The sequence below is a fragment of the Hemicordylus capensis genome, chromosome 1, assembly GCF_027244095.1.
Source record: "Hemicordylus capensis ecotype Gifberg chromosome 1, rHemCap1.1.pri, whole genome shotgun sequence".
In the NCBI taxonomy this organism is placed as follows: domain Eukaryota; kingdom Metazoa; phylum Chordata; class Lepidosauria; order Squamata; family Cordylidae; genus Hemicordylus; species Hemicordylus capensis.
Window position 1 is genome coordinate 368758034 of NC_069657.1, and position 20885 is coordinate 368778918.

Genomic DNA, 20885 nt, shown 5'->3' on the forward strand with positions numbered 1-20885 from the left:
TGTGGACAGCTCATTGAAAGTGTCGTATCAGTGTGCAGCAGCTGTGAAAAAGGCTAATTCCATGCTAGGAATCATTAGGAAGGGGATTGAAAATAAAAATGCTAATATTAAGATGCTCTTATACAAATCTATGGTGTGGCCACATCTGGAGTACTGCGTACAGCTTTCCCACAGACGTGGGAAAGGTGCAGAAGAGGGCAACCAAAATGATCAGGGGCCTGGAGCACCTTCCTTATGAGGCTAGGCTAAAGCATCTGCGGCTCTTTACCTTGGAAAAGAGGCAACTAAGGGGAGATATGATCAAAGTGCATAAAATTATGCATGGAGTGGAGAGGGTGGACAGAAAGAAGTTTTTCTCCCTCTCTCACAACACTAGAACCAGGGTCACCCCATGAAACTGAAGGCTGGGAAATTTAGGACCGACAAGAGGAAGTACTTTTTCACACAGCACATAATTAATCTGTGGAATTCTTTGCCATGGGATGTGGTGATAGCCACCAGCTTGGTTGACTTTAAAAGGGACTTAGTCAGATTCATGGAGGACAGGTTTATCAATGGCTACTAGTCTGGTGGCTGTGGGCCATCTTCTCAGAGGCACGATGCCTCTCAATACCAGTTGCAGGGGAGCAACAGCAGGAGAGAGGGCATGCACATATCTCTTGCCTGTGGGCTCCCCAGAGGCATCTGGTGGGCCACTGTGTGAAACAGTATGCTGGACTAGATGGGTTTTGTGCCTGATCCAGCAGGGCTGTTCTTATGAAAGAAAGAATCTATTCCACCACTGCTGTCACTGAAAAGCTGCAAACATAATCATGAAGATTTTCAAAAAATTCATAGCCTACCCAAAGCGGACAGGACTTTTTGTTAGAGGTATGCACAAAACGTTTTGTGCACATCCGGGTGGAGGGGGCAACAGCAGCAGTGAGGGGACGCTTTAAAAGGAGGAAGGCAGGTCTTACCTGCTTCTCCATTGCTCTTCCTCCACCCCTGCTGCTGTGCTGTCATTATTTAATGCCATGCCACACAGCTGCACTGCTGCTCACAGGCAAAAATGGGGGGGGGGAATCCCACCGTGACTACGACAAACAAATGTACAAATAATATAAAGCAGCCAAACAATGAAAATGTCTCTTAACAAACAATGAACCAATAATTGAATAATCAATAACACTAATGAACAATAAATCATTAATCCAAGCTAAACAATTCAACAAGAATAATAATATATACAATAATACTCAAGCCATCTCATAATACATAATGCAAAAATAGCCATCTGATGATACAAAAGGCATAGATATTAGTATGTGCAATGACAGTCAGAGATTTCCAAAGGAGGTGTGACTGAGCAAAGCAAAAATGGGGCTGCTGGATGAAATGGGCAAAGTTCAATGTCATAATGGAAGTTCCAAATAACAAAAAAGCCACATCAAACATGGTCTCAATGGGGTGTGGACGTCATCAGTCAATGAATTAACCCCCTTATGCCCTTTAGGAGAATGCAAACTGGACATATAAAGATGTAGCTGAACAGGGCAAAAGAAAGGGGGTGCTGGCTTATATAAGAGACGCTCAATATCATCCACACAGGAGTGAAGGTTTCAAATAACAAACATGCAAATTGCAGAGAACCAGTCGAGCATGGCTTCCATAAATTAGATGTCATAAATCAAAGATAAAGCCCACTGCATGCCCTTATGGAAAAAAACAAACTTCATGAATCAAAGTCGAACGGCTCTTCTGGATATTCGCCGTTTCGCCAACAAAGCTTCATCAGCCTCCTTAACATCATTAATACCGGTGCCCCATTCCTCGAGCTAAACACAGTCTTGCAGTATTATCCGGCATATGTGTTTGTGAAAAAGGGTTAGGGTTAAATTACCTTGCTTGTGTTTTGGCACTGCTGCTCACAGCAGCCCGCGGGTAGCATCACCACATAAATTGTGTCCACACATGCGCAGATGCCATCTATGTGCTGGCGCCACCCACAGGCTGCTGGGGGCAGCATGGCAGCTGCACGGCATGATGTTTGATGCTGACAGCACCACGGGGGGGGGAGCAGCAGCGGGGATGGGGGTGGAGGAGTGACGGAGGGGCAGGTAAGACTTGGCTTCCTCCTTTTAAAGTGCCCACTCACCACCCAACAAAATGATTCAGCCAGGGCTGGACTGGGGGCACTGAGAGGGCAGTGGAATGTATGTGGGGAGGGTGCCGGGTTTGGGGCAGAATGGGTACTTAAGGGTGGGAGTATTCACTGCTGCCGAGTGTGGTGGGGCGCAGGGGCACCCCATGGATGGGGTGCACCGGGAATATGCCCTGTTGCCCTGTGGGCCAGTGTGAGCCTGGATTCGGCTAAGGCAGTTTGAAGCATTCCGGTGCCTCAAATTAGAGGTACCAAAATGCTTTGTGCAGATCCCTACTTTTTGTTGCCTGTGAAGGGTTGGGGAAAACAGGGGATAGGTTTGGATCAGCACTAGGTGGGTATAAGAAGAGATCATGGTGCCTCCAAAGTGGTTGTACACGTGCATATTATGTAGATAGGATTCAATCACTAGAAAACTCTTAATGAGTGAGGAAATACCTTGGTTCAACTCTCACCTCAGCAATAAACTGCTTAGGCGACCATAGGTAAACTAATATCTCTAGCCTCAGCCCACCATCTGCTATGTTGGAATGATAATACTACTTATATACCTTATAGGATTGTTGTAAAGATCACTGGAACAATATATGTGAAGCACTTCTAACACTCTAAAGCACTGTATAAATGTCAAGTAATAGCATAAATCAATTGGTGAAAAATTATTTTAGCCTTGAGCACACTTTGTAAATGATATACTGTACTGTACATTAGTTAGTTGATGTACTATAGTTTTGATTTGAATTGCTATGTCTTAACATGGGAAATAATTGTGCACATATCTATGAACTGTTGTCCCAGATTTTCAATGTACTTAGATATGGGCTCTTCCTCTTTTTCCCCCCCAGAAGCAGTATTTAAGCACAATACTAATTATAGCTGCCTGAAAACAAGCAAGGTATCAGGCTGAAACAATGCAGGTTGATTTTCTTTCCCCAATGGGTCTGTCTAACCATCTCAAGAATGATTCAAAACAAACAGAACATGGAACAGCAAATCATGGTTCAACACACGTCTCATAGATCTGTCTTTCCATCTGCTTGCTATTATATTTCAGTTATATAGCACTTTTTCTTCTCTGCTTCTCTTACTTAGATCACTGTCACTGATGAAGAGGTTAGTAATCCATTTTTTCTCGATCTGGTTAGAACTCCGCAGATGAGAAAATTCACTCTCATACTAATGTATGCCTGGTAAGTGTTGCCTGTGTTGCTGCTGATGCTTTCTTCTTTGGCCTTCCCGTTCAAGGCAGGTTGTTTTGAATTCTTTGCAGCATCATTATTTTTGTTTCGCTTCTTAAGGTTCACAAGTGCAGTGGTTTACCAAGGGCTTGTCTTGCGCCTGGGAATCATAAAAGGAAATCTTTATTTGGAGTTTTTCATCTCAGCCTTGATGGAATTGCCTGCAGCCTTTTTGATCTTACTGACAATTGACCGCATTGGCCGGCGCCCTCTCTTTGTGACAAGCAGCATAGTGGCTGGTGTTGCGTGCTTCATTACTGCATTCTTACCCAAAGGTAACTTTGTTTGTGTGCTTTTGTTCATTTCATAACTGTCTCACCCCGTCTCTCAAATCAGACACACCAATTACAGAGCTATTTTAAAATCGGTGAAATCTCCCCATATGTCTTTGGAAGCTTGTTTAGTTAACCAAAGTCCTGCATTACTTCTTTGAAATAATGATAGACACTAAAGCTAGTGAGTTCAACAAGCCACAAAGATCTACCAAAAATGTATCCTTACAGTTCTTATTTCATGTGTAAAGTATATCAGTTTATATAAAATTATATCAAGTTTATGAAGTTACGTAGTTTGATATAAAAATGCCTTCTTATTTGATGCAAACAGTTATATATCAAGAGGGTAACTTCATGATGGATTAGGAGGAGCCACCCACAGAGCCTGCCAAAATCATTACTTCAGATGTATCTGGATTCAGCTTCCATTGAGTCAACTCCAGACATTCCCTAAGTGCAACCAGATGCTGTGTAAGCATTGCAGGATATGATTAAAGTGAGAATCAACTGCCATCTTCGACTTCCTTAGCAAGAACAAATAGAATCACTTTGGAGCACCTGTCTGGTACTGCAATCAGTTCACCAACCCATTGTCATGATCATTGATACTTATAGCCAATGAAAGACCTAACAAGATCAATACAGTGTGATTGCCCCAGACATGCCTGACACTGCACAGCATCCAGCTGTTTGACAACCAGAATTGAACCTTGCAGATCTAGGTGGGATCACTCAAAGCTGACCTAGGAATATCTCCTAGACCCCAGAGCTGTGTGATGATACCTCCTGATTAGTGCTACTGGAGGCCACTGAGGGATTAAACTGGGTCAACAGAGTACACTCTTACAAAACATATTTGCATCTTCACCAGCTCCCAGAAAACAGGTCAGGAGTCCAACTGTATGATCATCATATTGCAAAGATTGGGATTATTTGCAAGCACCAGAAGAACTAAAAGGTCATTGTTCCTGGATTTCTGTTTGCTTTTTTAGCTCTGTGTGTTCTTGCCATGGTTGTGCAAGCTTTTCTGTTTTGCCCCAAGCAATTTGTGGAGCCCTTAGTATTCAGTGCAATCCATTGCCCCAGTGAACCAAGGACTTTGGCAAACAATTGGCAAATGATCCATCTTATCAGGTTTTTGTGAACTTCAGACTCTCATCGCTGTACAAAAGTGCAAAGTCCTGACATTAATGTCAGACTTCAGACTGAAAAACGTTCCCATAATGCCATGTATAGGATGAGTGCTGAATGATGTTATAAAATTCCCACATTCGTACCCAAATAGTATCCAAAATGAACTCAGCTGTAACACATTCAGTTGAACACAGTATTGCACCCAGAACCCCAAGAAAGACAGGCCAAGCATGTATGGATAAAACCAGGGCCACTTTATTCATTAAATAACTGTGTAAGGATCTACAACAAGCATAATAAATGCTTACAAATAGAGTGTGGGCAACTCCACTCCCTCACGAGTAAGATCAGCCTCTTACAGAGGGCAGGCCTCCCCTCCCTGTTGGGTGAAGCAGCAGGGCTTGGCAAATGCCAACTGAAGCCTCAGCATGGCCCTGCCAAGCCATACAATTACCTGTGTCAAGGAGGTAGCTCTCCATGTCACCACACCCCAAGCTGCAAAGGGTGAACTGGACAGTGCCCCCAAAGTGGTTCATTCCTAGGCACCACCCAAGCCGCAGGACCGTGGGGGGCTGTTCCATGAAACTACTAATTACCTCAAAGGTGCCTCTGGCTGAACACCAGTTCAGATCTTAACCTCCAAAGCCCAGACTCACCTGCCACAAAAAGGGGACAGATCTCAGTTTAGCCCCTTTCCCCATTTCTGTGAGGAAAACAACCTCACGGATACCCCATTGCAGATCCCTCCAAAAGATGTCATTGCCCTGTTCTGAAAGGTGAACACTGTCCTCCCTGTATAAGCACTCCTCACTGTGCCTAATGTCCTCATGGGAGATAACCATCCCTCCCAGTGATCAAACAATGTTGCCCATCTCCTGGTTGACCCCCTTGTGTGACCTGTTGATAGCATGAGGGTCACCAGCTCCATGCCAGCAGTACCTGGGAATAACACAAGACCATACAACTATCAACTGGGGCCAATGTGCCAACCGGACTTGCAAGTCCACAGCGGCTTGCAGAATGAGGGCCTTGCCCTTCAACAGACCCAAGTCATTGCTACCAATGTGAAGCACCAATACTTGCAGGTGAAGGCGAGAATTGAAATGCTGGAACAACAATGGCAGCAGCTGGTACCACACCATGCCTTGTCTTCCAAGCCATTCCATGTGAGCAAAGGCGCCGCAACCCAACTGCGTTCCCCAGGTGCTTGAGCAGGCACATCGATTGGCCCAGAACATGGAACTGTGTCCGCAGATCAAAATGCGGACCACATCCAGGTGGTTTCAGAAAGCTGCAAAAGAAACAAGAGTTAATCACTGGGACTACTTTTCCAGCCCCTTAAAGGGCCAAATATAGGTCCAGTAGGCTGAAGAGTACCACCGACCAGTGCTCCTGATGCAATCTGTGGGCAAGCTGGCAGCCGCCACAGTAGATGCTTCCCCAATCTGAAAAGAGTGTGGTCCGAAAGATCCAGCTGGCAAGCTCACCACGCTCAATGCTGACTTTGTGAACGCCCCAAACTGAAAGCATGTTAGTGGGACCGCATCAACATGAACAAAAAGAGGTCCACTGGAGTCCCCGCTAGCAGAAAGATATGCCAGCATGGCCAATACCGGACAAAGTAACGGGTCAGAGCAGCACCAGAGCCGAAAAGTCACACCCCTGCACCTCTGATCAGTCTTTGAGGCCTGCAGATGCATCCTCAGCTCTGTCTGTGACACCTGAATATCTCCCCTATCAGGATGCCCTACCTGATGCATCCGATTTAGATGAAACTACCAACTCGTTAATGCATAGCGCTTCAAAGAAGGCCAACAATACCACCGCTTGGAAAAGAAGGTAGTTATAATGAGAGTAATAACATGCCCAAAAGTAACTAATCACCCATGACAAAACCCCTGGCAAAATGGGTGACCTGGTATCACATGTCCAAGGCTGAGTGATACATCTTCCAGCATACATCTGATTCTAAAATCACTAGCATTATCAACACCATCCCTTCTTAGCCACAAACGCCAGCACTGAGAGCCACCCTGCAATGGAACACGGCGCTAGCCCCCCAGTGTGGAGAGCAACGCAATGAGGCATCAAATGCTCCACCAATTTGGGCCAAAGATCCAACATTCCTGATTCTAGCCTGAACTATCTAAACTTACTGTTGGACATTTCATACCGGACTCTCGTGCTGGCTGCCAAGGACTGCTCTATGGCCTGATCAGCCTCAAACCTCCAATAGTCCATAGGTCTGTGGGTAGTGCCATGGGTGTTGGATCGGACTCCGGGGAGAGCTGGCAGAAATGCTCGACCTGCATCCAAGACAGAGCATCAGCGATGCTGTTATCCTATCCTGGTACATGACGAGCAAGGAACATGATGTTAAAGCTCAGAAATCTCAGAGTACATGACCCTCCAGTTGCGGGAGGAAAGGTTGTTGATGACATAAACCACTGCTTGATCATCGCACCAAAAGTGCATCGTGCGATTGTGCAGATCGGGGACCCAAAGGTAAACTGCCACTACGATCAGAAAAAATTTCAGAAATGTAAGGTCACACGTCAACCATCCAGCGACCTGGTCTGGCGGCCATGTAGCCGCGCACCACCGCGCCTGGAAATACAAACCAAACCCGTGTGCTCCAGAAGCATCTAAGTGGACCTGAAGCTCAGCCTCCAGGAGAAGCTCAGCCATCCACATTGAAACCCCATTAAATTCACTAAGAAACCTTAACCAAACTTTACCCAAACTTGGAGGTCCTCACGCATGTCCACCATGATACGTATCCGATGATGTATCCCTAACCCCGCATATTGCATTCCACAAATGGCGCAAATACGGCCAGCTTGGAGCTACCATGCAGCAGGCAAAGTTAAGACCAATCAGGGACTGTAAGTCCTTTAAGGTGGTCTTCTTGACTCCCATAAACTGCCGCAGACGGAGCACCAAATCATCAACCTTCTCATTAGGCAGCCTTGAGCACCTTTGAATGGAATCTATCTCAATCCCTAAAAAAGAAAGAACTGGAGAAGGACCCGCAGTTTTCTCTGCTGCTAGGGGGACGCCAATTTCATCATTCAAGTGTCCAAATGCGTGCTGAGGCGCTGACAAACAGGAGAGCCAGCCAGCCTGATGAACCAAAAATCATCGAAGAAGTGAACAGAGTGCCACCCTCATCCGTTGACACACACACCATTCAAGAAAAGTACTAAAATTCTTGAATGCCGAGCAGGACATGGAACAACCCATGGGCAAAGCCCGATCCACATAAAACTTGCCCTCAAAGAAAAACCCAAGAGCTCAAAATGGTCAGGATGGACTGGTAACAACTGGAAGGCGGATTTAATATCACGTTTGCCTATGAGAGCTCCTGTGCCCTGTGAACCCACCCTGCGAATTACTGTGTCAAATGATGTATATCTGACTGAGCAACGATGGTGAGGGATGGCATCATTGACTGACTCCCCATGCGGATAGGACAGATGGTGTATAAGGCAAAATTCACCCGGGGACCTTTTAGGTATGATCCCCAAAGGAGAAACTCCAGGAGACGGCACCGGGGGAGCATCAAATGGCCCCAGGACTCTCCATTCCTGAACTTCCTTCAAATTTTTCATATGAATGATGTGCTCCAACCCTACAACCAACTTGAGGTTGTGTGAACTATAAGGCAAGCGTGGGCCCTCAAAAGGAATATGAAAACCAAACTGGAATCCATTTGCTAAATATGCTGCAGTGCTACCATCGGGATAAACCTCGAGCAAGCGCAACAGGGCAAGGATCTTGATTGGGCCAGGTGCCTTTACCCACTGCATTGCGCTCCTGGCCCCCAGGCTTCCGGCCAGCCTGTTCATCCCAATTGGAGCCATGGTTCCCCCAGCCTCTGGAGCTGAAAGGGTGCAGCCCCCCACACACCAAGCAGCTGTGGCCAAATCAGCATTGTCGCTGATTGTCTCAGGCAAGTGCCTGAGGCAGCATACTCCCAGCATATGAGGTGGGGTTGAACCCCCTGCCTGGCACCCGCCCGCCTGGGCTGTGGAGCTGGTGATTTAGTGATGATGTGTCCGATGTCCCCTTGACTCTCCTTGAACCAGTTGGGAAGGGCACATAATTGGTAGCCACATCTGAGGTGATCATCCAAAGGGAGGGCCAACCTCATACGGAATGACTCGTCACACTGTGCCCAAGCAGGGCCACTGAATTCAGAAAAAGCATGGTGAATGATGTCCAAATACTTCACCACTGAAGCGGCCCTGCGGAGCTGTTTTTGAAAAACCACTCCCATGTAAATCATATAGCCGACCAGCCAATTTGACCAGTTGCGATTGACCTGTTGTTTCTTAATTTTCTCCAATTCCTTGCTATCAGCCTTGTCTGTATCTTTAGTCTTGGTTTCCTGAAACAAAAGAGAGAACATGTCTACAAAGTCGTTGTGCCAAATTTTTTCCTTTGTAGCAGTGGCATTGAAATTTCCCCATATGGTAATGTTCTCTGGCAACAGAGGCCCCAGATGCCACGGTGGCATTTGCAGCAGCGACAGGTGCCAAACCTTTCCTAGCTCCCTTGTCCTCCCCACCAGGCTGCCCCAGCCAATGCTGTTCCCAAGGGCTAAGTTGAACTTTGCTCTTTCCCAACTCAGTTTTAGGAGCAGCAACCACCGCTGCCACCACAGCATATGTCAGATGCGGCTGTGTGGTGGGAAAGCCTGGCCAGTATGTCTGCAGGTAACCCTGTATGTCCCATACCCCAGCTGCTGGTGGTCACCACTGATAGACAGCCAGCCACTGTGGATACTCAACCCCAAAGCTCATATCAGCATTTGGCGCCTTCAGCTGCAGCAAGTCAGAAGGCTCCATGGGCGGGTCAACTGGAACCGCATCATCGTCCGGCACTTCCAAGGCTGCAAGGCATGCCTACATCTTCTGCAATAGGGTAAACTTGTCCTTAGGAAACATACCCTTACCATGCTTCCTAGAGTGCTTAGAGTGAGAAGACTCACCCCAATTAGCCTCCCTGCTCTTTTGTTTTTCAAGTGCCTGAATCCTAGATAACATGGCCACCAATGCCAAGTGCCCTTCTTCATCAGAGGAGACTGAAGAGGATGGATCAGGCAGCCTAGGCCGCTTTGGGGCAGGGGCCTTCCCAATGCCCTTCCCTTTTTTAGGTTGACCCTTCTTAGGTGGCATAACATCAAAAGCAGCAGTCAGCCAAGCCTGTAGCAGGTCACGCCTGAAGCTGACAATACCAAGCCACTCTTACAGGACACACGCCCAGGCCATTCTGTAACAAGCAAACAGCATGAGGGGGGTGGGCACTAGGAATGAGAACCACCCCAATCTGCAGTAATATCAGAATCCCCCCCCGGGGGGGGTCCTACCAACTACCAGCTCCCCAGCCCCCAAACCACCAATATAACTAGAGTGTGTATGGGGTGTGTGTGTGTGTGTGTGTGTGTGTGTGTGTGTGTGTGTGTGTGTGTGTGTGTGTGTGTGAAGGCCCAACCGTGGTCAAAATGGCCCAGAACACTCTGGCACACAGCACAATCAAGGCCAGGCCCACTGGACCTGCCCTCTTGCATAGAGAAACAATGGGGGGCACCCCCAATGGCTTCCCAATTCCCATGTTAGCCCCCAAACTATCATCTGCAAATGCCACCACACAGGCTGGATAGCGCCTGCCACGCTTCTTGCTGCTCTTGCCACCCCAGGGCACTTCCACGCTGCTCACAACTCTCAAGATCACCGCTGCGCTTCTCACTGCTCCCAGGACCCGTCCGCACTTCGCTTGTCGGCCCGGCCAGAAACAGCCCCCGCATTAAGCGGAGCCGCATGATTTCTATCTGACTCAATCACTTGCCTGAGCTGAGCTGACGGAAAGGGCCAACTCATCACTCACACAGGCATGGCGTGCCGCCCCCATTGGCCAAAAAGCACCATGAGCCTAACAAGGATGGCTACATGCTGATCTTGCAGCTGGGGACCGGGCACAAAGGCCACCCCTCTCCCAGCCTATAGCCAGGGAATTGAACAGGATTTCTCTAGCCATTCATATGAAAAACACCATCCTTTTTGGGGAAATAGAAGAATGAGAAATAACATTCAGGTAAATATGGTACAGCACATTTAATCAGCTGCTTTCTCCCTGAGATGAGGGCGAATAGCAGGAACCAAGAGTTGTTGGGTAAATTGTAAAGCAATAGTAGCATAATACCTTAAATTTAATTAGGACTAAAACATCACTGAGAAGCAAGGAAGCTTCTGAGTTCACCAAAACTCTTCTTTTGGCTGTATATTCAGAAGAAATACAACGGGAATGGTAGTGGAGAAGATGTTGCTGAAAAAGCCAGTCAACTGTCTGGGTCAAAGAAATAGTTACTGCTCTTGTTTGAAAATATACATGCCAGTAGTCATTCAGCTCTATCTCTAGCAGTAATCAGAACACACAGCCCCACTGTAAGGCAAGGAGCATAAGTACATAAAGACATAGGCCAAGTTTACACATAACGTGGAACCTACTTGCAAAGTTGGTAACCAACTTGTCCATGATTGTCTGGATCCATACCAAGAAAGAAACCTGAGGTTCACTTGGGACATCTACCCAAAATGTGTAACCCCTGCTAACTGGGCAAAGAGGCACCTTTTACCGTGGTGTTCTCTTTATTTAGCAGGGGGAGAGTAACTGGCCCTATCCACCCCCAGCACAGTACTTCCAGTGACTGTTGCTGGTGTGTGTCCTATGTTTCTTTTTAGAATGTGAGGGGACAGGGAGCCATCTTATTTATTTATTTATTATTTCTCTGTGTAAACCGCTCTGAGCCATTTTTGGAAGGGCGGTATAAAAATCGAATTAATAATAATAATAACAACAACCAGAACTTGAAGTTGGCTTGCCAAACCCAAGTCCTGCAAGTCCTGCCGAGTATACTATGTCTGAATCCATGCTCTTCATGAACCTCTAGTTTGTTCCAGATAAGCCAGCCCCCTTTGCAGTCAGGACCAATGGCTGTGAGGCAGCTGGCATAGCGTTCAGGCCAGGGCCTCGCTGGAGATGCGGGCAGGCTACTTCCAACAACCCAAGTTATGTGATCAGCTGCAGCACCAATTAAAGTTCCCTTCATATCTCAGGCTGGGGGTATCTCAGCTTCCCTACCATCTGTGAACCTGGCTGTAGTCTTGCTTATATTACCATATCTGAAAGAAAGATCTTCCATTGCTTCTTTGTTTTAGTAACCTTTGATGCAACCTGATAATATTTCTTTTGCACCTAGCACAGACAGACATAATTAGGTCCGCATAACACTTCCGCCATCCCATCTTAAGTGGAATCTCATGTTTAAGTATAGTTCTGCAGTTCTTTTGTTTACACTGTGCAGCCTTTGAAAGACCGATGTGTTTGCAGTGAGGAGGAGGGATTTCTTAATCCTTTCTCCTTCTGTTTTTCCACTGAATTCACACACCTCCAACCGCTTTTACCCCCAACTGATAATAAATTGTGGATAAAGAAAAAAACTAAGGGAGCTACAAGTAATGTGTAGTTCCATCCTGATACTATTGAAAACAGCAGAATAGTTTTTTAATAATCCACAGCAACATCTTTTGCTCCCCCACCACCTCTTTTCTTAACATCCACTTTGAACAAAAGTTCTGATTCAATGGGAAAACTTGCTCACTGCTTTATGATCTTAGATTTGATCCTGATAAAGGCATTATGCTGTTATTGCTCTTGGATTTTTGAGAAATCATTAGAATCACTTGCTGTGTCCTCCTTTAAAGATAAAACTGCAGTCTTTTAGTGCTACCTACAGGTACATGTGAGTATTGCTACTAAGTCTTTTCAAGTCTGAAAGTCACATGTCTATTCATTTTTTGGTTTTTGGTTTTGTTTTAATTGAAGTTTATAACCTAACCCATAGATCCTAATAGGCCTGGGACAAGTAACAATGATGTTCAAAAGTGAATATACAGTCTCTTTTTAAATCTCCATTTTGCCTGTTTCAAATTTAATTCCTCTTCTTCACTTCTGAGCTCAAATGGAAAGGACTTAGCATCCTGTTTTTTTCTTATTTATTTATGAAAAAGCTTCACTGAACTAATGGAGGTTAGAAAGCACTATCAAGTCATAGTAAATGATCAAGAATAGGACCTTGATATTTTATTTCCATGGTAAAATGAAACCCTTTAATGTTTTATTTGGCTGTATCCTGTTAACAGATCTATTATGGTTAAGAACATCAGTAGCAATCTTGGCAAGACTGGGGATCACCATAACTTTTGAACTTGTATATCTTGTGAATACCGAATTGTATCCTACAACTTTCAGGTAAATAGAATAAGCTCTTTGAAACTTTTCATACTTTATAGGGTCATAAAGAAGTTCAGCCATGGATCAATGCTAGGGCTAGTAGACAGATCATTTTAATTTGTAGTTTTAAACATTTAAGTTTTAGAGTTTTTAATTGTGTATTTTAAACAGTTTTAATTGTGTTAATGTTTTAATTGTGGTTTGTTTGTTTGTTTGTTTGTTTGTTTGTTTAGATTGTGAACTGCCCAGGGACTTGCACATGGAGTTGTATAAAAATATGTTTAGATAGATAGATAGATAGATAGAGCGAGCTACTTTTAGGAAGTCCTATAGTATGATGTCATATCAAAACTACTAAAACTATTATGTAATTTGAGGAATTTGTTTGTACAAAATAAAGACATTCTTCCTGATGACCAACATATACCAAATTTTCCATACACAAACATCCCACTGGAATTAGCTGAATGCACTACTTTTTATACCGGAATATACTCTGGGGTGTGTGTGTTTAATAAATATATATATAAGTTTTTTGGAGAAATTCTGAATATCATACTTCTCAATTACCTATAGATATCAAATTTTGCAGGAACATTCCTGCCTCTTAAAGTAGCTGAATCCACCACTTTTTACACTGGAATATAGTTGGGGACACATTTAATGTGTATTGCGGGGGTTAACAGAAATTCTGTATTAATAATCATATTTTAACTGTTATTGTTCTAAACAGATTTTTAATGCTCAGTCATCAAATAAAAAATTCCAAAACAACATAATTCCTCCTTCAGGAGAAAAGCAGATATTTCTCAGATTCATATTTACAATTAAAATGAATGTTTGAAGCTGAAATTATGCAAATTTCAAATAGTTTGTTTACTTCCCTTTTGCAAGCACATTATAAAACAATCAATTACATATATTTTATGTATTTAACTTTCCTAGAAGTGTAATCTATGCAAAAATGACTTTACCCAGTCAACAATGGGCCTCACCTATTATAAAAAAGAGCAGAATTAATATTCCATGGGCTAATGATGTTTGCTGTTTCCTAACTTCCGTGTCTGCTTTACTATCAGGATCCAAAGAGTAGTTGGATACAGACAATGGTTCAGCAGTTGGTAACTTACCAGAGTGTTCTCAGGACCTCCACAGGATCCAAAACTTTTTTAAAAAACCTGTTAGTTCACTACCACCCAGTGATTTCTATAGGCCACTGGAGACATCTTCATATTGCCATATAAAATAACCCCAATATTACTTGGCACATACATGCAGTAAAATGAACATTACCTGGTTGGCAGAGAGAAAATCCCCATGGCAGAGAATTGTAATTAAAAAGCTTATATAAGGAAATCAGACTCTATATAGCATTTAAAAATAAAAGTAAGGAAATACTTCAAAAGTGGCAAAAGCATGAAATAGAAAGCACAAGATTTCTTAGATGTTTTTCCTCACTGTCAGACTAGGATACTACTAGACTTGGTCCCTCATGTACCCTTATTTGGTACAGAAGCTCTGTTCACTTCCTTTCAAAATAAAGTCATCCACAGGTTATCTCAGAACAAAGCAAAGAGGAAGAGGCAGGAAGTTCATCTCAGGGTCACAGGTATCAAGACAAAGAGCCCTCTTTAGATTTGTTCAGAAAGTTTATTTCAATCTTCCTCAGGGAATGAAATCCTTTCAGTCACTAATTGACAGAAAGGGCTTTGATTGGTCCCAGGAAGTTGTACAAAAACAGTTTTCAAATCACATGCTAATATGTGGAGATTACTTCACCTGGCTACTACTTCTGCAATCCACATCTGTATGAAATGAGAATTTTCTCACAGGAAACAACCAAATAAGCTGTTGTCAGACAGATGAGGCCTTAACTTTCTGTGAATTTTCAACACAGTTGGCATGCTGGTTGTCTGTAACATTCTTCCAAGTAATGAGGAGAATCTGCCACACATTGTGCAGATGTAAACAGTAGTTAAATAGTTTGCTGTCTCCACTCTGTGGGGCATGCAATTCATAACTGTGCACACAATGTTCCCATATCCAGCTGTGAATGGAAAATATGTGAACATACAAAGCTGTTTCCCTTCTCTTATTCAAAAAGAGAAACAACCCACAACCCATTTTGTGTGTGCATGGATCCAACCTGCTGGACCTGGATATTACTTAGATGTAAATCAATTGACTTGCTCTAGTTTCAGAGTACCAGAAATCCAGACTTTATTTTTCAAGTTTCACATAGCAGATAAAGATGTCCTCAAATAAATCAGGGGATGGTAACAGTAACTCTGTTGTCAACATGCCTATCCTGGAAGGCACCCTCTAGTGCCCAGTCCCTCTTACTACCTTTTAGAGAAGAGCACATTGGTGTTCTGTTGACTAGGAGTATACAGTATATCCTGACTCAGGATCATTGCAAAATAACTCAGCTAAAGAAAACAAATCCCCAAGGTACAATGGAGGGATCAGGAAGTCCCCGACTTACAAACAGGTGTGTTCCAAAAGTTTACTTGTAGGTTGGATGTTCATAACCCAGAATTCATATAGTTCCCGACAGTGATTATTTGTTTGTATGTGCAGGTTGGCATCTGTAAGTTGGAGACTTCCTTAATATAATGTATTATTAAGCTTTGTTATGAAGTATGGGTGTTTGTAACTCAGGTGTTTGTAACCCGGGAAGTGTCTGTAATTGAACAAAACTGTCTATAACTGAACAATTACAGACAACAATTTGTAGGAACATAGGAACCTGCCATATACTGAGTCAGACCATTGGTCTACCTAGCTCAGTATTGTCTACACAGACTGGCAACGGCTTCTCCAAGGTTGCAGGCAGGAATCTCTCTCAGCCCTATCTTGGAGAAGCCAGAGAGGGAACTTGAAACTTTCTGCTCTTCACAGAGTAGTTCCATCCCCTAAGAGGAATATCCTACAGTGCTCACATGTGGTCTCCCATTCAAATGCAACCAGGGTGGACGCTGCTTAGCTAGGGGGACAAGTCATGCTTGCTACCACAAGACCAGCTCTCCTCTAATTGACAGATGACCCTGGCCCCTGAGGGAGAGGGGGCCTATCAGCTTGCTCTTCACTCTCTCCCTCCCACCTCTCTGAAAAAGAAGACTGGGAGGTGAGGCTAAGGGAAGGGAGCTATCTTCCCTTTTTGGTTCCGGGGCCCACTCCAACCTTGCTATGCCCCTGGAAGGGATGGTGAGAAAAGGTATATAAAATGATCACATGCTCACTTGATTAGTGATATCTTGACTAATATGTTCTATTTTCCTTTCCTTATAGAAACTTTGGAGTTTCAATCTGTTCTGGCCTGTGTGATATAGGGGGTATTGTAGCCCCTTTTCTGCTCTACCAGCTAGCAGCCATCTGGTCGGAACTGCCACTAATTATCTACTGTAAGATGTTATTTCAAAACTGACCACTTTTCAAAATTGTTTATTCTCTTATTAGTTATTTCATGAAAGAGAACTTGTATCATTTTCCCCACCTACCACTGCTCTGTAGCTCTGTAGTTTTACTCTCAGAGCAAAACAGAACATTTTCAGCTTACAGTGCTGTCAACCAGCTCCCATGGCTTCTTCATCCCATCTCACAGCTGATGACTGATAACTGATGACCTAGTGATGACATCCACATCAAACCTACATTTCTGAAAGCATCTGACAGGCTTGCTGTGTACATGGTGGTTAGGGAGGCAGGTACATATTGGAACTTGTACAAGACCCTCATAGATAAGTAGTGGAGGCAAGGGTGGGGAACCCAACAACTTGTGTTAGGCTAAAATGGCTATGTGAACAAGAGAATTCCTGAACAACCTGAGCTAACTTACATGCTAAGGAACAACCAAGGTTGTCTGAGAAGAAAGTGATTCAGGGCCAAACTGCACATGAAATGAGAATGCAGATATTTAGATCCCAACACCAGGGGCAGAGCTGTAATAGTGCACATGGGTGCTAATTTGCCTCAAGGGCTGCCTCAATAGCTTCTGGGGCCACCTCACTAGCCCCTTCTAGTACCCACTTGCTGCTTACCTCACCTCCACAGGTACCAGCAGCCTTTCCTCCATGTTGGTGGCTGGCTCCCTGACCCAGCAGCCCACAGGGAGGTTGCTCTGCAGCTGCTGCTCTGCTGCCTCTGCACATGCAAGGCAGACATTTGAGTGGTCAGCACAGCACTTGGCTGTAATGCCGACCACTCAAATGGCCACCATACATGCAGAGCAGCCATCAGAGTGGTGGGGGCAGGGCAGCCTCCTAGGGGTGTGCACTAAACTGGCTGGTCTGGTTTGGTTTGAGTCTGGTTTGGCTTCAAACCAGACTGGGGCAGTTGGGTTTGGCCCCCTCAAACCCTCCCAGTTTGGTTTGGCTCAGGAGAGTTCACGAATATTGTTTTTAAAATAGTTTTTTTAAAAAAAAATTTTTTACTTACTCCCTCCAACGGGGCTTCTCCGAGGCTGTGGGGGCCGTCTGAGGAGGTTCCCTCTCCCTTGCCGGCCTCCATTATGCTTTAAATTGCCCCATTCGGGTGGTCTTTGGCTCTTTCCAGGCGTTTCCTTTATCACGGTGGCCATTTTGGAGGCTGCCACACATGCACAATGGACCCCTGCATGGCCTGCGTCATGAGAACACAAGCTGCCTATGCCCTCCCTTCACCATTGCCCACTGCCCAACAACTCCTTCCTCTGAGAAAAAAAAAGAGGGTTGAGAAGGGGCAAATTTCAGCAGAGAAGTGGCGAAGGAGGGAATTTCACTGGAAACCGCCCCCTCCCTGGTGAAATTCTCGAATGTTTTTGCAAGCATATGCATGAACTAGAATCCCATGGGAAGAGACTTGGGGGAGCAGTTGCAGCAGATAACAGCAAGTGAGGGAAAGTGTAAGGCTTCTCCCTTGCTGCTTCTCACGCAAAAATCTTCGCTTCTGAAAGCTGCTTTTCACTACAGTGGCCAACTAATGGTGCAGCAGGGACATGACTTGATTAGCAAGCCAGAGGCTGCCAGTTCAAATCTCTGCTGGTATGTTTCCCAGACTATGGGAAACACCTATATCGGGCAGCAGCAATATAGGAAGATGCAGGAAGATGATGTCCCTGGGCCCTTAAGATGAAACTTGTTTTCAGTGGGTTTTGACCTCTGATTGAGTTCTGAGTTGTGTAAACAATTCAAGGATCAATGAGTGCTACAAGGTTCATATTGCAGGAAATCTGGTCATATAAGTAACTCCTTAAGTTTAAATCCAGAAAAAAGTATGACCTTATGTCCATGAATTTAGGTAGAGCTGCCTAGAAATTCCTAATCCCTTCCAGTCAAGGCAGAAAACCCCTATCGGGTACCACATTGCGGGCCAGGAGAGAGCTCTGCTTCATCTCTGTTCCCTTACATATCCTATACCACCTCTTCCAGAATAGCCCAGTGTCTGATGAGGAAGTACCAAAAGCATCAGAGTCAAGGGTCATATGTTGATGCAGTTGATCAAGTTAGGTCCCAACACTGGAGCTAGCACCCATATGGTGAATTATTGTGACATCAGCTCATAGGATTGGGATGTTAATCTGTAACCTTCTCTTGTAATCTTTTCCCTAGGGGTGTGCATGAAATGGATTTTACATTTGGTTTTGAGCTGGAAACAAAACGCAAATGGCCAAAATGTTTCATTGAAACAGCAGTTGTTTTAGACAGAGCAAACCTTGAAACATTTCAAGTGTTTCAGCCATAAGGAACAATGGGGAAACTCGAAACACCCTATTGTTCCCCATGGGTAGCTCCTAGGGACATCAAAGTGGCTAGCTCCTGCGGACAAATGTTTAACTTTTCTCCAAAACTCCCAGATAATCGCAAGCCAGTTGGAAGTCAATGCCATAATTCCAATCAGCAAGGAAAAAACGGGCCTCCAAAATGGCACTCGAGATGTCAAAATGCTTAGAATCGAAATGGGGTTGTATTGTTCTGTGCTTGAAACAGGCCCTTTATTTAAAGGGTGTTTTGTTTCAAGCTTGAGACACTCAAAACGGCCCATTTCAAGTTGAAACGTTTCAACATCGAAATGTTTTGCACAAAATCAGGGTGATTTTCATGATTCTAACACATATCTAATTGCCCTTAAAAGAAAGTGGCTGATTTGAGTTAGAATCGAATTAACCACAATTCGATGCGAATTGATTCACGTTATTCAAGGGGCCATTTCAGTGGGCTTTTCCCCCTTGCTGATTGGTTTTCTGGCACTGGCTTCTGATTGACTTGAGATCTCCTTGTTTCTTGGTTGGTTTGTTGTCATTCAAATAAAGTGTTGTCATGGGCAACTGTTCCCCCATTGGCAAGGGGGAGGAAAGAGGGGGGGAAAGGAGGGAATTTCAAAGTGTTTTCAAAGGGTCTGGGAGGCAGACAGAGCTCTTAGTGTGACCTTGAGGAGGATACATCAGGAGAGGAGGAAGGAACAAATCAAGGGTTCGATTTTGTGGTTTTCTTTATATGCTGTGCTATTGCTGCTATATTGACTATATGGTTTTGCTGGATCTCAGATTGACAAAGGCAGAACCTGGGTGCCTTCCTTCCTTCCTTCCTTGAGTTGTGGCTTGGTTTGTTTTGTGGCAATGGACAGTGGCAACTCAGCTTTCTCTGTGTGGTGTGTAATATTTTCTTGGTGATCGCTGTGAGATGAAGTCCATGTCTGGCCTTGAGAGAGTAACTTGTGCTTTACGCTCTGCTCTGCTCTGATCTGCAATTTGTATTCTGCATTGCAAGATGTACTCACTCAGTCAAAATGTGGCTGAAGACATTGCTGTAGTTGAGCTGAGCTTATGGCTATGCTTGGTGGCTGCTAAGAGTGCTGCTGTGACAGCTGTTGCAGTGCTGGAAAGTAAGGACAGAATCATAATTGTGTGTGAGAGAGCAACTTGCACCAATGATGTTACTGCAGTGCAGGCACTATGGCTGGCAATGGGTTCTGGGTCAGTGATTCTTTTTTGGCCAACTTTGGACTGTGTGTTTGGCAAAATGTGTTGTTCTGTGTTGGGTGTGAATGTGTGTGCTTCTGTTTTGCAGAGTTATTTTTCAAAGCAGGGTTGCAAAAATGTGTTCACTTTCACTCTGCTTGTTTCGCCCATAGGGAGCAATGGTGAACTCAAATCACCCCATTGTTCCCCATGGGTAGGTCCTAGGGACACCAAAGTGGGTTGTGTGGTATGGTGTGATGGGTGCTACCTACCACTCAACCCACAAAATAAATGGGCAAGTGAGCGATTATTTTTTTTTAAAAAAAAACCTAAACCCCCATAGGATCCTTTGGGACTTTGGGAGGTTTTTGGTTTTTTTTTTAATCACCTGCTTGCTCATTTTTTTTGTGGGTTGGGTGGTGGGTAGTGGTGTAGATTTTTTGGCAAATGTGCGAATCAATTCTTTGACCTCGCTGGCAGTGGCCAGCTGCTTCCACAAACTGGTTCGAATTTTGGTCAAATCGAATCACAAAAAACTATTTGTGCGCTCCTCTGATCCCTACTTTCTCCCCTTCTTTTTTGTTCCCTATGATTATACCGTCTCTAAAACAATAGCATTAAATCTTCTTTCTCACTGGATATAGATATGTGACTTTGCTTTTTCACAGGTATACTTGCTGTTGTTTGTGGGATTCTGCTGTTATTTTTACCTGAGACAAAAGGACTTTCCTTACCAGAGACAGTGGAGGATGTGGAACAACTATCATCAAGGTACAAGCTATATATTCCTGAATGCTTTCTTGAAAATTCAAGCTCAAGAGTTGTATTTTTCAATCTTAGATGTCATTAGCATTGATCTCAGG

The 20885-nt window shown here is 44.4% G+C and overlaps 1 protein-coding gene across 2 annotated transcripts in view; it reads left to right on the forward strand.

Moving 5' to 3' along the window:
* The window catches only part of SLC22A3 (solute carrier family 22 member 3), a 55335-nt gene that overhangs the window by 31028 nt on the left and 3422 nt on the right, over positions 1-20885 (forward strand). For both annotated transcript variants that reach the window (XM_053294954.1, XM_053294945.1), the window contains 5 exons: positions 3236-3333; positions 3442-3656; positions 12995-13103; positions 16377-16489; positions 20691-20793. In XM_053294954.1, coding sequence (XP_053150929.1) covers positions 3236-3333; positions 3442-3656; positions 12995-13103; positions 16377-16489; positions 20691-20793 — 638 coding nt within the window. The remainder of the gene's footprint in view (positions 1-3235; positions 3334-3441; positions 3657-12994; positions 13104-16376; positions 16490-20690; positions 20794-20885) is intronic.